This window comes from Fonsecaea monophora, assembly GCF_001642475.1.
Source record: "Fonsecaea monophora strain CBS 269.37 chromosome Unknown Scaff100, whole genome shotgun sequence".
NCBI lineage: Eukaryota > Fungi > Ascomycota > Eurotiomycetes > Chaetothyriales > Herpotrichiellaceae > Fonsecaea > Fonsecaea monophora.
This window is the reverse complement of record NW_019174031.1, coordinates 83,579-99,532: the sequence shown is the minus strand read 5'-3', so window position 1 is coordinate 99,532 and position 15,954 is coordinate 83,579. Positions and strand designations below refer to the sequence as shown.

The following is a 15,954-nucleotide window of genomic DNA, read 5'->3' as shown; positions in this document are numbered from 1 at the left end:
ACGGTCGGACTGAGGTAAGATCATCCGAGAGATGAAGGTGGAACGGTGTGATTCCGCTGAAGTCTGAGTGTTCGGCAGTACTATCTACATCAACTCCCCTTTACATGGTCGTGTCTTTTGACTTCCGCTGTCTCATACGGACAGGTGCATGCGCGTAAGCACTCAATAGACGCTCCAAGTGACATGTTATCTTCTTTATCCCCAGCCATGGGATTTCCCAAGCCTCTTCCTCGAGCGCTAATCACACAAACAGCATTTTCCCCCTTCATTCAATACCCGGAGACGTGCTTGGGTTGGTACGGCGCCTCTAAGTAGCTAATTTCCTCATCTGAAAGCTTCAGGCTCACTGCTTCAATGGCCTGGTCAATTCTTTCTTTGGACGAAAGCCCGAGTATAGGATTTGCACCCTTACTCAATACCCAAGCTGTTGCGACTGCTGCCATTGGAACACCCCTTTTCATTGCCACCTGTTCAACGCGATCGACCACAGCGTTGTCCCTTTCGTTCTCTTTACTGACCAGCGCCGACAGGTAGGCGTCAGTCTTTTCGCGGACAGTCTTTGCGGACTTCCAAGGCCGTGCAAGCACGCCCCGAGCCACCGGAGACCAAGGAATGATGCCCACGCCCGTAGCTTTACAGTATGGAATCATCTCCCGCTCTTCTTCTCGATAAAGCAGGTTGAGGTAGTTTTGCATGCTAATGAAGCGATGCCAGCCGCGCCTTTCAGCAATATTCTGCATGCGCTGAAACTCCCACGCCGCCATCTGCTTTGGAATTAGAAAGTAACTTGTGCAGCACGAGCTAGGGAAGACGAACGCTGCTTGCGCCGATATATCTCACTTTGCCTGACTGCACCACATCATTCAGCGCGCTCATGATCTCTTCCATTTCGGTGTCTCGGTCCAATCTGTGAATCTGGAGGACGTCGATGTACGTGCCTAGGCGTTCCACGCTTGCATCGACCGCATCGAGAATGTGCTTGCGGCTGAGGCCAACGCGATTCACCATGGCCCCGTCATTGACAGTACATTCCGTCAGAGGTAGCTGACTGCCATCGTGGCTCACGCCGAAGTAGCACTTTGTCAAGATTGTAACATTCTGCCGCGGGATATTGAACGTCCGAAGCGCCTTGCCTATGATTCTTTCGCTTTCTCCATGAGAGTAGAAGTCGGCCTGCATCGCAAGGTGAGCAAGTCTCTCTTTCTGATGCTACCATCCGTCAGCGAGCGAGCCTACCGTATCCCATGTGTTTATGCCGCTTTTATATGCATGTTCCAGGATAGGCAGAGACTCATCCTCATCCAGCACCCATTTTTCCCATGTTGAACTGCCAAATGACATGGCTCCGAGAATGATTTTCGAGATTTTTAGACCTGAGGTCCCAAGTCTAAGTTATTGGCGAGTTAGCCATTGGTGCTCAGTACGATGATATCCACTACAAACCTGGTATATTCCATCTTGCTTGTCATTGTTCGTAGCATGCCGATGTGAATTATAGACAAATCTGTTGTAAACACCTCTTATAGGCACCATAACATAATTTACACGATGTTCGTCTCCCTGTCAGACCTAGATCAGCAACGACGCGTTTCGGCGCAATTTCACAAGTTTCAAACCACCCGAGAACCACCCGCGCAGCACTTCAGGCGCGGAGATCAATGGCCAAGGCGACAAAAGAAATAGTTCTGTTCGTAAGTGCTCTGCCATCCAAGTCAAGTCAGGCAGAACTGGATGGGATCCTTGTGAGGACTCGCATTTTTCATCCTTACAGTGGGTGTTTGCTTTCCTGCTGCTCTATCAGGGAGTGCGACGCGCTGAATATATATCCCGAAGAAGCTTCAGTCATTCCCATGTTGGATATGCTGACATGTACCGAAGATGGGCCGCTCAGGGTATTCTATAGATATCTGGATGAATCATCTTCAAGCTCTTCTCCGTTCGAGCTACAATCAATCCAATGTTTTCAATTCCAACAACCCTCGGGACTTGTGAATGATGTCGACGCCTTCTTTTCCTATTCAGCATAACTTTGCCCTGAAGCAGCTATCCCCAAACTCCAAGCCCAACTACCAACCGTACGTAAAGTTGAGCTTCTTCTTCTCGAAAAGACCCGACATCAGTCATGAGGATTTCCACAGGCATTGGGAAACGGTGAGCTTGATCTATCTCCTATCCAATAGATGTGCTCCGTGCTCACTGCTTTGTGTCTCAAGGTGCACGCGGATCTGGCCGTGGCATCAAAAGCATTTGCGCTCAACATCAAACGATATACTCAAGTGAGTAGAGAATGACTTCCCAAAGTTGAAGCTTTTGACCGACTGGACGATCAGTTCCATGCACTTCCTAAGTGCAAGGAAGCGGCAAAGACTCTGATCGAGGGAATGGAACTATTGGAGTATGACGGTTGTAGTGAAATTCTGGTCTCATCCATTGAGGATGCAGCAGCGTTCTTTTCGAGCCCAGAATACGTCGAAAAGATGAACAGCAAGTCAACGCCCCGCTCGCGTTAATCAATCCCTGACTGTCGATTACAGGTGACGAGTGCAACTGGCTCGCTAGACCAGTCCACTTCATGATCGGATATGACAATTTGATCTTCGGCCAGGGTTTACCGATTCCAGAGGCCACAGACGGCATCCTGCCCAGGGGCTTGGAGACGGCACTTGGACAAGAGTGAATAGATTACTGCAGTCTCTAATAAATGGTCATGACTTTGTGACAATGTTAGGTGACTTTATCAGTCCCCTAGACCTATGTACTTGTTGTCCAGCTGCACTCGTGGCTACTGGCTGGCGATACCTTTAAAAGCCTTGAGGGGATCGATGGTGCATGTGGGATCGGCCTTCATGGTTGACATTTCAACCGGGAAAGAAACATGCTCATGAACAAACTTCCAAGCTCCGTCAATCTTTGCAAGAATATAAGTGATACGGTATGTCATCTCGAACTTGATACCGTCATCAGATGTGCCACCCACTAGGCGCTGCATCATGGTGATGTACCCCGAGGTCTTGGACGTCGCCACAGGCTCCAGGTCCTTCATTTCGAATCTCGAGTTGGAGAAATAGTGGAACGTCTGGTTGTAGTGCTCCAACATCCCGCCTCGAGGGGTGAAACCGTAGATATCGTATGTCATGGCGTCGTCAAAGTCGTAGAAAGGCCGCCCAGGCTCGATGGACTGATTAAAGAGCTTGTTCATCACGTGGGACCAGCCGCAGATGTGGTTCAGGATCTCCTGCTCTTCTTGATACAGCTCCGGTTTGTGCAACTAAAGGGTTTCGGTCAGAATAAAGAAGACTCTATCTTGAGACGAGGAAAAGAGTACTTTGCTGGGGGGAAATGTCATCTTCTTTAAGGCGTCCTCGGGCGTCGAGTAAGCCGTCTATCTTTTGTCAGAGCTGCGCCATCATTCTGTGGAGGATAATGTTACCTCGTCATACCATCCTTCGTTGGAGTTGTTGGCAGCCATTGCAATCGCGGATAGCCTTCAACGCGGAATATGAATGTATCGAGCAAGCGTCTTGTCTTTTGCCCTTGTGTGTCTATATAGGAATGACAGGAAGCAGGTGAATATGCCACTGCTGTGAATCCATCCTAATATTATATCTTTCTTACATAACAAGTCCTACGGGCCATTGGATATATGAGCTGTAAATGATGCTCCTGTTTGTTGTCCGTGAGATCTGACCGCCCGAATGGCTCCCCACATTTGAGATGTAAATCCCCCGCGACCGTGAAACTCCCGCAGGGTGCGATATAGCACTGACCGTCAGGACCGCCCGATAACATACCGCTGAATTCAACCGCTTGCCATAATCTGGTTGTGGGTAAATGCAAGCATGATGACCTTAGAATGCACAGAGCCTTTGGGCGGGCCTTATACTTATATCATGAATTACTTCCAATCCATTGAGCTAGTTCGGAAGCATTTATTATCAGCACTCCTTGCATTTTACTCTACCTTATTACTGTTGAAGGCCTTGGCAAGGTCAATTCACCCCAAGGATGTTCGAAATCACTCTCTTTCATCTTGGCGTAGTGGCCATTGTCGTTGCCGGTCTTTTCAAGATATTGCGGATTGGCAGACGTGACCCTCGTATGCCACCAGGACCTCCAACCTTACCATTGCTCGGGAATCTGCACCAGGTCCCCGTCACCGGACTTTACAAGCAGTGAGATCTCTGCCTAACATTCATACCTAATACTTGTCACTCACAGCAAGTGTCCAGGTTCAAGGAGTGGAGTCTGCAGTATGGAGGAGTTTACTCCCTCAAGTTCGGCCCTCGAAATGTGATTGTTGTTTGTGACAAGAAGGCCATCCATGAGCTCTGGGACAAGAAAGGGTTAATATATGCTGAACGGCCCAAGAATTATGTTGCCGATATCATCACTTCTGGCGACAGCATTGTGTTTGCCCCAAACACGGTAGAGACAAAGGAGAAGCGTCGGATCGCAACCCACAATTTCTCGGTGAGTATGGGTTTGTCCGAAACCAAGTCATCGTGGTTTAACCCGGAGAAGCCTAGGATCTTAGATGAGAGTGCTGCAAAGGTGCAAGATGCCGAGTAAGTGCAAGGCGGACAAAGTATTCGTGGCATCTCTGACCGCCAGCAGGGTCACTGTCTTGACCCATCAGCTTTTGACGGGACCCGAGAATTTCTACAACCATGTCCGACGGACTACTTCATCCATTGCATGTATTTTGATCTACGGGCATAGAGGCCCTACATTTGAGAACTTCTGGGGTCATGTGAGTCCCTGACACTGTACCTCGACCACACACTGGCTAATCGATATAGGCTGTCTATGATGCTCTCAACTTGGTAAGCCTCGGTGCCCTTCTCCTGGCCAAACATTGACTGACCAACACGAATAGTTTGGAGAAGCCCTCGAGCCAGGGGCAAATCCCCCAGTCGACGAGTACCCCTTCCTGAAGTTAGTGCCAGAGCGATTTGCATTCTGGAAGAGACGCGCACGGACGGCTGGAAAAGGCATGCACGACATTTGGACAAAAGCTCGACGCCTGGTTGACGAGCGCCGTGCTAGAGGTGACCATCGAGTGTCTCTTGCAGACAGACTCCTCGACGAGTATAACAAGAAAGGCTTCCCCATGTCACAACACGCCTTGGACCAGCTCTTCGGAGAGTTGGTAGAAGGGGGAGCCGAGACAACCTCGTCCTCCATGTTAACCATGATTCTAGCACTGGCCAAGAATCCATGGGTTCAAGAGAAGGCATACAAGCAAATGGTTGATGTCTGCGGAAGCCAACGGTGAGACTTCTGAGAAGCAGCCTCTGTTAAGATCGAAACTGACGTGAATGAAGGATGCCTGAGTGGTCGGACTTTTCCCGGCTGCCCTATGTGAACTCAATCGTAAAGGAGGGTATGAGATGGCGGCCGGCGTGAGTAGAATGTCTCATTCTGCCCCACGATATCTCCGCTGATCTAAAACTAGTGTGGCAACGGGCCTCCCTCGCAGCACTGCCGAAGATGATTGGTATGAAGGCATGTTCATCCCCAAGGGCTCGACGGTCTTTCTTCCTATCTGGGCTGTCCACCACATGGAAAGAGAAGGATACGATGACCCGTTCCAATTCAATCCCGACCGATACATAAATCACCACAAATTGGCGAATGACTATGCCGGGAGCGCGGACTATAAATTGAGAGATAAGTTTACCTCCTCCCGTTGACGTCCTTTCCGCTAACATTGATGTACATCACTATGGATACGGGGCTGGCCGTCGAATGTGCCCTGGTGTCCACTTGGCCGAGCGCAATCAATGGCGAATCGTCGCGAAGCTGATCTGGGCTTTTGAAATTAAAGAACCGGTCGACCCTAGAACAGGCAAAACTATATCTCTGGATCCAGAGGACTACTCGAACGGCCTCTTGCACGCACCACATCCTTTCAAAGTTATATTCAAGCCAAGGAGCGAGAAGCACGTTGCAGTAGTCAAGCGCGAGTATGAGAAGTCGTTAAAGGATCTTGCACCATTTGAGTGAGATTGGGATGTCAAGAGATTTAAGTAGCTCTCTCCCATGATACAAACTTCCACAAGACCGAGTGCAGTATCGAGCACGTATGTTATAAATACATCACTTATCTGTTTCTCTTCCACAAGATAGCCACAACCTCCACCGTAACCAGTCGTACAGAATGGCACTGTCTGATACACGGCACTCGGAATTAATCACTGCCCAATGCCACTTAGGTCAGCAGCGTATCTTGTCCTCTCCGAAGTCCACTTCCATTTGCAGACCTGAGCATCCCGGCACGTAAGATGAGCCATGACTAGCTTTAGCAGCGTGAGGACGGCCGTGAAGAAGCAAAGTAAGCAGTGAGTCAGTCAATCAAGTATTTTGTCAGAGACATCGAGGGTCACTATATAGTCAATCCTTTTCCTTCGAAATCGACCAAGTGTATGCGTTAGTATCCTATGATTTTTGTCACGTCATTAAGGTTCCATTTGAGCTACTTGAATGATAGTGGCCGCCGCATTAGTTCACATTCGCGGCGTCCGAAAGTGGATTCATGCAGTTGAGGTAGTCGTACAACTCGGCAACCGCGTCCGCAAACTTCTGGATCTTGTTGATTTCGTCGTTAACGACCGAGAGCAGAGACCCAGATGGAGTGTCAATGTTTGCCCGTATATTGACCAGCGGACTCTATTGTTGATAGATACTACGACTTTATTCGGAAGCATGAACCATCTGTTGAAACTATCAAGATGGTCTTTGACCGCCATCGCGGAGCCTAAAGTCGTGACACTGGGTCCGAACAGGTTGCCGTAGGAGGTAGAACTGCGGATCTCGACCACCTATTTGTGCCCGGGGTGGTAAGAATTTCTGACTTGGTGGAAGCTGGTCTTATGTCCAGCACCGTAATCTGCCCCAGTTCGTGCCTATGGTGTTTCAAAAGACCCAGTGTGTGTTCTCTTGTACTTTTCAGTGCCATTAACGTCGTTTTGAATTCTGTCTGCGGGTGTTGGCTGGGCAGCTTGCTATCTTGTCCAGCTTGGCACCGTCAACGTAGATGTCGCATCCTATCCAAGAAGCTCTTCAAGGGCTGCAATTGCCTGTCAAGGAGCGGAACAAAGTCACCCCAAAGTCACCCAGCATATTTGCGAAGTGATAGTAAAATTTACCTGAATCTGGATTCTACCTAGCCAAGTTGTTCTCAAGTTGCTGGCAAGCGATGCCGATACCTCCCAATCTGTCCCTTGCACGTAGGACTTCAGCCGCAAGCGCTGTATATGAGTCCACGTAGTAAATTTGTGCGACAGATGGTCAATTTTAACCTTGGTGATGAGATCAGGTGGCTCGGAGGCACCAGTGTTGGCCATCGATACGTCTCTAGGTTTTTCGAGAAAATGCTAGTTCCTGTTTTATTAATATATGGTTCTGTACACTGGTACTGTATATCATTTCCGTGGTGGTCGGGCTGGTGCTAACATGAAACATGTTGCCAGGTCGCATGTGCTCTTAAGCATGCTGGGAGAAGGGGACTGTTCATGTATATGCAGAAAGCGACAAACCCTCGAGGGACACTTTTCAGATCCTGATTTGGTGACGGGAGGGCGATGTGCAGACGAAGGTGCAGGACAGAACTGGGCCGTTCATATAAGGGCGAATCGAAGGGTCAGAGGGGCAAGGACCTCATAGATGGTTTTAAAAACGACACCAATGCCAAGACCAGATCGCTTTGCCGACGACAATCAAAAACTCTGCCACAACCTCCAGTCGAAAGGGAGGATGTGGTGAGCGAAAACCCGGGTTCGCAGGGTTTTTTTTCGTTGTCATTTTGCGCAGGGAAGGAAGGAGGAGGTGGATGAGGTAGGGAGGTCAGTGATACTGACTGTATGCCCCTTGTACCTGTCTTTCTATCGTTCGAAGGCGGAGCGTTGTTGACAATTCGTCGCCAGCACGTCTACAAGCCGATGCTTGTTTGACCAGTCCTAGCGAGGAATTGTGGAAGGAATTCTGTTGATTTAATATATATATATATATTAGTATTTGATAAAATGGAAAGGTTAGGCTAATCACACCTAGAAAGGTTCGAGGTGATAGTGAAGTCAACATCAGAGCAGGTGAGCCGGTGGACCGAATAAATCATGCACTCTTCTGGAAGCTATCCGAGTCCACCGCAGCAGTGTACGCATGCTTGCTAGTTCTTACTACAGTAGCGGCACTCAGTCTAGAAGGAATCCATCTGGTGTGGTCCATTACCAACTCAATATTGTGAATAGTTTACAGGGTCAAAGCACAATATCGATTGAGCCATCTTTCGCTAGAGCATCCCGTTCATCCGTGAATCATGTATGGTAACACCTTGGTCTCGTCAGCCCACTCCTTAGCTAGGCCGTTGGGCTGCTTCTCTGATCCACTGGTTAGTCATCGCCCCGTGCATCCAGTATCAATTTCTTGGTCCCTTCGGCGACGCTCACCGTACAGGTGCCAAAACGCCGCTTTTTCTCGCCGTCTGCGCGCAGATACGCCTTGACTTCGCGTTGAAGTCAGCCATAGTCTCCGACAAGAGAATCCCCAGCTCGGCCGGCGAAGGAGTTGCTCGCAGCTTCAAAGGTCGCCTCGGAGGTAGTTGAACAGTTGGTGTCCTTGTGGAGCTACAGTCAGTAGGAAAGACGCTCGCACGGCCATTTTTGGATCGAGTTCGATGTTGCAAGCAGGACGGAGCCGTGGGAAGTAGCCTTGGTGGCGTGATGCGAGAGCGTTGAGCTTGAAGGCCAAACCCACCGTGTGAGTATTACGATCGTAGGCGAAGTGTTCGTCACCAACTCACAAACAGATAGGCGTGTTGACAAAAATGTCGAGTTGAACATCTCCAGGTTTCCAACAGACATGTGGGCCGCGGCTAGTCGGTCAGCCAGGTTGATGGACAAGGAGTAGACACAATGCCTCCGCCCAAGTAACTCAAAGGTAGATCTTGTTAGAGTCGATAAATGAGGTGGCTTGAGAGTCTGGAGTGTATGAAGGGCTCTGAGGAGCATTCTTCAAGGCGAAAGGGGTGTTCAGGGGCATGTTTATTATGAGCATCTCAATCGGAACTTGAGCGGATAGCGTAAAGTGCGTGACCCAAGTGGTTGTCCTTGTATTTTCCACTAACAATTTAGTCAGCGAAACCCATATACACGTAGACGGCGCCGAGCTGGACGGGCCAGTGGAACCAATCGTTGTTCTTTTAATAATCTGCGGCATGGCCTCCTCCGTGCATGCCAATGTACAAGGCGAAGCCTGCGTCAGGTAGAGTGCCAAAGACGCTCATAAGGAACTCGGGAATGTATTCTTTCAACTACAGCTCGTACCAAGTCATTGTTCGAACAACAATCCAACCTTCCCTATTCCTAGCAGTCATGACTTCATCACTGCCATTCCATGTGGGAGCATCTGTGTACGCGTTGAGAAATATCTGGAGTCAATGTAGGCCCCAATACTATTGATTTATCAGGGTTTTGGTATGAATGACAGACCTATTGACGGTATTAGAACATGACAAGCATCGTGAGGAAGAGCGAGATCTCCACCCCATTAGAGCTATACATATGTGCAAATCGCATTCACATCCACCGCTTTGCCTTGAGCCACTGCCCATTAGAGACGGCTGTCTCGGAAAGCCACTCATGATATTGCAGGGACCAGCTTCGGCACCGAGCGCCACAAGCGTTTTGACAGCCCGTGCTTTCTGTGCAAGAGGGCAGACCATGACTTTCAATCTTGATGCCATTGGGTGATGTAAGTAGATGTGGTTGAGACTTTAAGTCTAGACAATTGGAGCCATAAAGTGCATGCATGAAGCAGTCACGGCCATGCAGCTAGCTCAGCTGCTCTATTCTCCTCCAGAGAAACAACTTTGAGGAACCATCCTTTGAACATTCTAGGCACCTGCGTGGTCCTCCTAGCTGAGACTGGAGTGAAGTTGAACCAGGTCACATGATGTTGGAATAAAGCGGCAGGCTACAGTCCAAAGCGGGTGGTGCCAAGACCAGGCGGACTGTCGCCGCTGAATATTGGCACTCTGCTCGACCACACTTTCTGGTCCGACACGCGTGCTGCTCGTGTAGTTGGGCCATTTCGATCAGTGATATGACATCAACCATCTAGGCTCCGAGACCATCCAGATTTTGGTCCGGGGATTGGAATCTGATAGCACGGGGGTCCAGTTGGCTCCACGTCGCCCCAGAATATGCCCCGAAAACCCCCCGAATCTGGGTAAATCTATGCCAATACCTAGAGACGAATACACCTGGAGATGAGCTCGGGCAAATAGCCTGGCTAGCCTATGTGTACCATAGCGCTGCGGAATGCGGACAATTAGCACCATGGCTACATGCCAGAGTATGCGAGTCCAGCCAGGAGCATTGCAACCCCATGAAGAGCCCCGGCACTGTGGAGGAGAGGCCAGAGCATGGGTCTGAACAAAAGGCTACAGAGCACTCTCTGCTGGGCCCTATATCTCCTGAACCCTGTATACCAGGGCATGGATTGTGCAGCTTCTGACAATCTAGGACATTGACCGCTTCAACCACAAAACATCGCCTTCAAAAATGGCATCAGCAAAGCTCGGATCTGCCGCCAATGCAGATATCCTCATGCACAAGATAGGATCCCTCAGCGGCTCTGAGATCGCCACTGTCCTGGTTTTCCTTATTGTAGCAGCACTCTGGTATCTTCAGGACTTTGCGAGTAAGAAGCCACCAGCAAAATCCTCCGGCTTCAAGAAACTGCCGGCCAACAATGGCAGCCGAAACATTGTTGAGCAAATGAAAGCCTCCGACAAGAACTGCGTCATCTTCTTCGGCTCGCAAACAGGCTTTGCCGAGGACATTGCTGCGCGGCTCGCAAAGGAGGGTCACTCTCGCTTTGGACTGAGGACCATGCTGGCCAACCTGGAAGACTACGATTGCACCAACTTGAACGAGTTCCCGAGCACAGCTGTCGCCATGTTCATCATGGCCACCTTCGGAGAAGGAGAGCCGACGGACAATGCGCAAGACTTCTATAATTTTATCACGGCTGACGATGTCACCTTTGACAACGGAGGCTCTTCGCTTTCCAACGTGAAGTACTTATCCTTTGGCCTGGGAAATTCAACGTACGAGCACTTTAATGCTGTCTCGAAGAAGATTGACGCCACTCTCGAAAGCCTTGGTGCTCATCGAATTGCGCCGGCCGGTCGTGGTGACGACGGAGAGAAGACAACAGAGGAAGACTTTATGGTCTGGAAAGAACCCATGTGGAAAGCCCTGGCCCAAGAGATGAACCTAACCGAGCGTACTGCGGTGTATGAGCCTATCTTCGATGTCTCTGAGCTCGCCGGCCTCTCCAAATCAAGCCCGGCGGTCTATCTCGGCGAGCCCAACAAACTGCAGCTGCAGGGTGTCCTCAGAGGCCCTTTCGACTCTCATAACCCCTTCCCTGCTCCTCTGGCTGTCGCTCGACAGATATTTAAGGCCAAAGACAGAAACTGCCTGCACATGGAGTTCGACCTGATGGGCTCGGACCTGAGTTACGAGACGGGCGACCATGTCTCTATCTTGCCTGTGAACTCGGGTGTGGAAGTAGATCGATTCCTTCGGGTTTTCGGATTGGAGTCGAAACGTGACACTGTCGTTGATGTGAAGGCCATCGAGCGGACTGCCAAAGTGGCATTTCCTGTCCCCACCACCTATGACACGATTGTGCGATACAGGCTGGAGATCGGGGCCTCGGTTTCACGACAATTCATTCAGCAGCTCTCTAATTACGCGCCTACAGCGGATGTCAGAGAAGAAATGGAAAAGCTAGGAAACGACAAAGACTACTTCCACAGCCAGATCACTGAGCGAGAGCTGAACATCTCCCAGACGCTCGAGCTCGTGGCCCAAGGCGCGACATGGGAGAATGTGCCTTTCAGTATGCTGCTGGAAAGCCTTGTAGCCTTACAACCACGCATCTACTCTATATCATCGTCATCACTGGCGTTGAAACATCGACTGAGCATCACGACCAAGGTAGAAACTCACCCTATCGCATCCACCGATCTTTGCTTCAAGGGCGTGGCAACCAACTATCTCCTTGCCCTTGAACAGAAGCACAATAATGTCTCTTCACGAGACCCCTACGCCGCCCGCTATACCGTTGATCCACCCCGCAAGCACTACGACGGCGTTCGTGTTGCTATGTATATCCGACCATCTACATTCCGCCTACCAGCCAGCACCACCACGCCGATTATCATGGTCGGTCCTGGCACGGGTGTTGCGCCGTTCAGAGCATTTGTGCAGGAGCGATCAGAGCAAAGGAAGGCAGGGCTTGATGTAGGACTGACCATGCTGTTCTTCGGTTGTCGCAAGCAAAAAGAAGACTTCATCTACGAGGAGGAATGGGCGGTAAGTGACAAGTTTCCTAGCACCACACTTCCAGGCTTTTGTGCTGACGGACGATCCAGGAATATGGACGAATCCTCGGATCCAACTTCAGAATGATCACGGCATTCTCGCGCCAGACTCCTAGCAAGAAGGTATATGTCCAAGACAAAATACGTCAGTTTGGCGCAGAGATCAGTTCCCTCCTCAGTAAAGATGCCCACTTTTATGTCTGTGGCGACGCGGCAATGGCAAAGGACGTGAGTAGCCTGCTAGAACAAATCATTTCCGAGCGAAGGGCCGTCCCACCTGCGGAGGCGGCTGCTGTTGTCAAGCAGATGAGAGCTGCGAATCAGTACCAAGAGGATGCATGGTCCTGAACCACAGAGGGCAATATTGTTATTTGGAGCTCGCAGCTTGGGGCTGACATGTCGTCATTTGACCGACATGTATTGTGTAGATAGCACGCAGCCTCACGATTTGATTGTGATCCATCTCCACCGAGAAGTATCACTTGGACTTTCCGAAAACGATACTATACTAATTGGCAGGAGAGTTGCAGGGACAATGCCAAGAAATCATGGCTGTTTGTAGATTCGCTGTCAAATCATATCCAAGCCAAAAGTCTAACAGACCAGTTTAACGGGTGGCCGAAGGTCAGATGGTGGTAAAACTTCCGACTTCTACTGTGCACTGTATCCTCCATCAACCTGTCTCGGTATTAGCTTCGGTCTGGTCGCTGGGACGAAGAATGAAAGCTACTCACCGAGAGCACCGACCCGGTTACATAGCTTGCTCTGTCGCTTGACAGGTAGACTACCGCGTCGGCTACCTCTTGCGGACTTGCCAATCTACCCATGGGGGTCTTTTCAATTTGTGGAGCAAGCAACTCCCGGATTGTAGGTGTCACCAACGGAGTATCGATGAATCTGGATGAGACAAACGGGTCAGTGAGTCGATCTCCGCGCCAACTGTCAGATACTTACCCAGGGCAAACAGCGTTAACTCGAATTCCTTGCTTTGCATAGTCAAGCGCATCCGTCCGTACCATGCCGATCAGCCCTGGAGACTCCTGGTCAGCACATGGTACACACAATGGACTCAAAGTAAGGACCAACCATGCTTGGAGATAGTGTACAGTCCATCCAAGGGAATGGCTCGGATGCCGAGAAGGGACGAAATCACCACAATCGAGCCCCTACCAGGGGCTCGGCCGTTACTGGAGACGAGTCAGGATTACCATCGCAAATGTTGGATCATGGTGGGCGGATTCTGGCACGCTTACTGAGCCTCCAACAGCTCTTGCTTCTCCATATGTCTCAATTCTTCCCTCTCACAGAGCCAGGTGCCTCTCAGGTTGATTCTCTGGACCTTTTCGAAGGCTTCAAGTGTTGCTTCCCCAGTTGGCACGAAAGGCGCGGCAATGGCCGCGTTGTTGATAGCGTAGTCGATCCTACCAAATCGATCGATAGTCGACTTGAAGGCACGAGCCACCTGCTCCTCATCCGATATATCTACTGCAAGTTGCAGGAAATCCACGTCGGGGACTTCAGCGGTCAACGCTGCAGCGGTCTCACTCAATGCTTTCTTTGAGAGATCCAGGCCAGCGATCTGCCTGACCCCATCACGAGCAAATTGGAGAGCAACCGCTCGTCCAAGAGCACCACCTGCTCCAGTGATGAGAGCGACCCTTTGCAATAGTCAGACCACAAGTACCACATTGCCTGGGGCGGGAGGCTGTTTGTTACTCACCCTTTTAGTCCGAGTCCGGTCAATGACATGGTTGCCTTGCGTGTCAATGAGCCTACAGCGATTTAATGTGATGCAAGCATTGTAAGGTCTGGAAATTCGGGTTGCTGGCAATATTGGAATGGAGATGGAATAATACCCAGGTCAGCTCCGTGGATGTCTGTGGATTCGCCATTCTCGCTCAGCAATGGACCGTCGGGCATTTTCATCGGTCCGGACGATTGTCTTAGCGGGCAAACTACATGTCACCTGTACATACTCTTCCGTCGTCATGACAGAACCCGTCAAAGAGCCCTATGGAGAGACTCTGCGGTCAGGTTGATGTTGGAAGCGTCTATCGAGTGGGAGGCTTGGTCATTAGTTCCGCCATACACAACATCAAATTTTATTCAGCGGTATCTAGCGAATAATACATCAATTACAACGGTATGCCGATCGTGAATCCACCGTCCACGGCCAAATTTTGGCCTGTGATCCATTGGGCGTCATCACTACACAAGAACACCACTGCCTTTGCGATATCCAGTGGCTCTCCCAGTCTGGGCCAAGGGGTGCCCTTCTGCATCTCGGTGATGATGGCCGGTGTTCGGAAGTTGATACTGGCTGCACCACTCCGAACCACACCGGGACACACGCCGTTGACGTTGATGTAGTCTTTGGCGTGGTCGAGAGCAACGTTCTGGGTCAGCATGGCCACCGCTGCCTTACTCGCAGCATACGTAGCCTCCCGACGGATAGCTGTGCGGCCGCCAGCGCTCGAGGAGATGTTGACAATCCGCCCCCGCGACCCAGAGACTTGATCAACGGGCTGTTTGAGGAATTGCTTGATGGCCTCGCGCATCGCGGTGGCTGTGCCTTTGGCATTGATGGCGAACATGGCGTCCCACTGCTCCTCGGTCTCTTCTACAAAGTCACGCAACGGCATCCACAGGCCAGCGTTGTTGACGAGAATGTCTAGTTTGTTGAATGTCTGGCATATGCCGTGTTAGACTAGCCAGCACCACGACATGGGATTTTGCTTGTTTGATTGCTTACCTTGACCGCAAACTCGATCAGAGCCACAATTTCGGCTACTTTCATCAAGTCACACTTCTGGAAGCAAGCCTTGCCGCCGTTGTTGTTGATGACTTCGTGCGTGGGGATGTGCTTGTCTTCCTCGAAGCCATCCTGACGTGCTTCGGCAACACGGTCGGCGCATATCACATGGGCGCCTTCACGAGCCAGAGCCAACGCAATTCCACGACCCAGTCCAGACGATGAGCCCGTCACGATGGCAACTCGCTGATGAAGACGTCCAGTTCCGTTAAGTTTGTAACTCAGTGCGGCGCTCATGTTGCTGATGGGTGTCCTGATATTTTTCTTCGTATGCTGTCTTTAGTGTTTACCGTAGCACGGAGGTTCGAACAAATAAACCCAGCTGAAGTACGCTGACGGGTAAGCTATTGCGAGGTATGCCGGCAAAGGTAAAGGGATGCTTGGTTGGACAAGTCTGGCCGACACTCAAATGGACGCATGGAGAACATTTCAAGGAAATACCCCACGGTGGCACCGGGTCAATGATTGACTATGAACTCCTCGTGCCCGTATGACTCTCTACAAGTCCCTTATACCCCGTAATTGTTCCTGATCTAACGGAGTCTGCGGGGTCGAGTATCCACAGCCCTGCCGAGTCGTACATCACATCGTATTCCTAGACCCTTCTCTTGTTAAACCGCCAGCAACGCTGTCGTGACGCAAGAATCCTTTAAAAAAAAAAATGTACAGGCATTGGATACTCGAAAGTTCCTTGGTAATGGCCGCACTCGTTTGGAAAAATCTGGCTGGGCAATGGGCCGCAGTCCGA

General features: G+C 50.5%; 7 protein-coding genes across 7 annotated transcripts; 3 read left to right on the top strand and 4 right to left on the bottom strand.

Annotated features, from left to right (window-relative positions):
• Positions 1-269: 269 nt before the first annotated feature.
• Positions 270-1,341, bottom strand: AYO21_09739 (hypothetical protein; the record flags this gene model as incomplete). The annotated part of the gene is made up of 3 exons (XM_022659668.1): positions 270-764; positions 817-1,173; positions 1,237-1,341. The coding sequence occupies 3 exons, from the start codon at positions 1,339-1,341 to the stop codon at positions 270-272; spliced, it is 957 nt and encodes a 318-aa protein (XP_022508064.1).
• A 654-nt stretch (positions 1,342-1,995) lies between these two features.
• AYO21_09738 (hypothetical protein) lies at positions 1,996-2,510 on the top strand (the record flags this gene model as incomplete). The annotated part of the gene is made up of 3 exons (XM_022659667.1): positions 1,996-2,151; positions 2,214-2,276; positions 2,331-2,510. 3 exons carry the CDS (start codon positions 1,996-1,998, stop codon positions 2,508-2,510), a joined length of 399 nt encoding a protein of 132 aa, XP_022508063.1.
• A 272-nt stretch (positions 2,511-2,782) lies between these two features.
• On the bottom strand, positions 2,783-3,469 carry AYO21_09737 (hypothetical protein; the record flags this gene model as incomplete). Its single annotated transcript, XM_022659666.1, has 3 exons — positions 2,783-3,268; positions 3,326-3,382; positions 3,431-3,469. 3 exons carry the CDS (start codon positions 3,467-3,469, stop codon positions 2,783-2,785), a joined length of 582 nt encoding a protein of 193 aa, XP_022508062.1.
• A 536-nt stretch (positions 3,470-4,005) lies between these two features.
• On the top strand, positions 4,006-5,693 carry AYO21_09736 (hypothetical protein; the record flags this gene model as incomplete). Its single annotated transcript, XM_022659665.1, has 7 exons — positions 4,006-4,172; positions 4,230-4,565; positions 4,615-4,750; positions 4,800-4,823; positions 4,877-5,271; positions 5,325-5,402; positions 5,456-5,693. 7 exons carry the CDS (start codon positions 4,006-4,008, stop codon positions 5,691-5,693), a joined length of 1,374 nt encoding a protein of 457 aa, XP_022508061.1.
• A 4,869-nt stretch (positions 5,694-10,562) lies between these two features.
• AYO21_09735 (hypothetical protein) lies at positions 10,563-12,742 on the top strand (the record flags this gene model as incomplete). The annotated part of the gene is made up of 2 exons (XM_022659664.1): positions 10,563-12,386; positions 12,446-12,742. 2 exons carry the CDS (start codon positions 10,563-10,565, stop codon positions 12,740-12,742), a joined length of 2,121 nt encoding a protein of 706 aa, XP_022508060.1.
• A 303-nt stretch (positions 12,743-13,045) lies between these two features.
• On the bottom strand, positions 13,046-14,143 carry AYO21_09734 (hypothetical protein; the record flags this gene model as incomplete). The annotated part of the gene is made up of 6 exons (XM_022659663.1): positions 13,046-13,072; positions 13,129-13,291; positions 13,349-13,424; positions 13,481-13,581; positions 13,648-14,052; positions 14,115-14,143. 6 exons carry the CDS (start codon positions 14,141-14,143, stop codon positions 13,046-13,048), a joined length of 801 nt encoding a protein of 266 aa, XP_022508059.1.
• A 386-nt stretch (positions 14,144-14,529) lies between these two features.
• AYO21_09733 (hypothetical protein) lies at positions 14,530-15,443 on the bottom strand (the record flags this gene model as incomplete). The annotated part of the gene is made up of 2 exons (XM_022659662.1): positions 14,530-15,081; positions 15,147-15,443. The coding sequence occupies 2 exons, from the start codon at positions 15,441-15,443 to the stop codon at positions 14,530-14,532; spliced, it is 849 nt and encodes a 282-aa protein (XP_022508058.1).
• Positions 15,444-15,954: the final 511 nt, after the last annotated feature.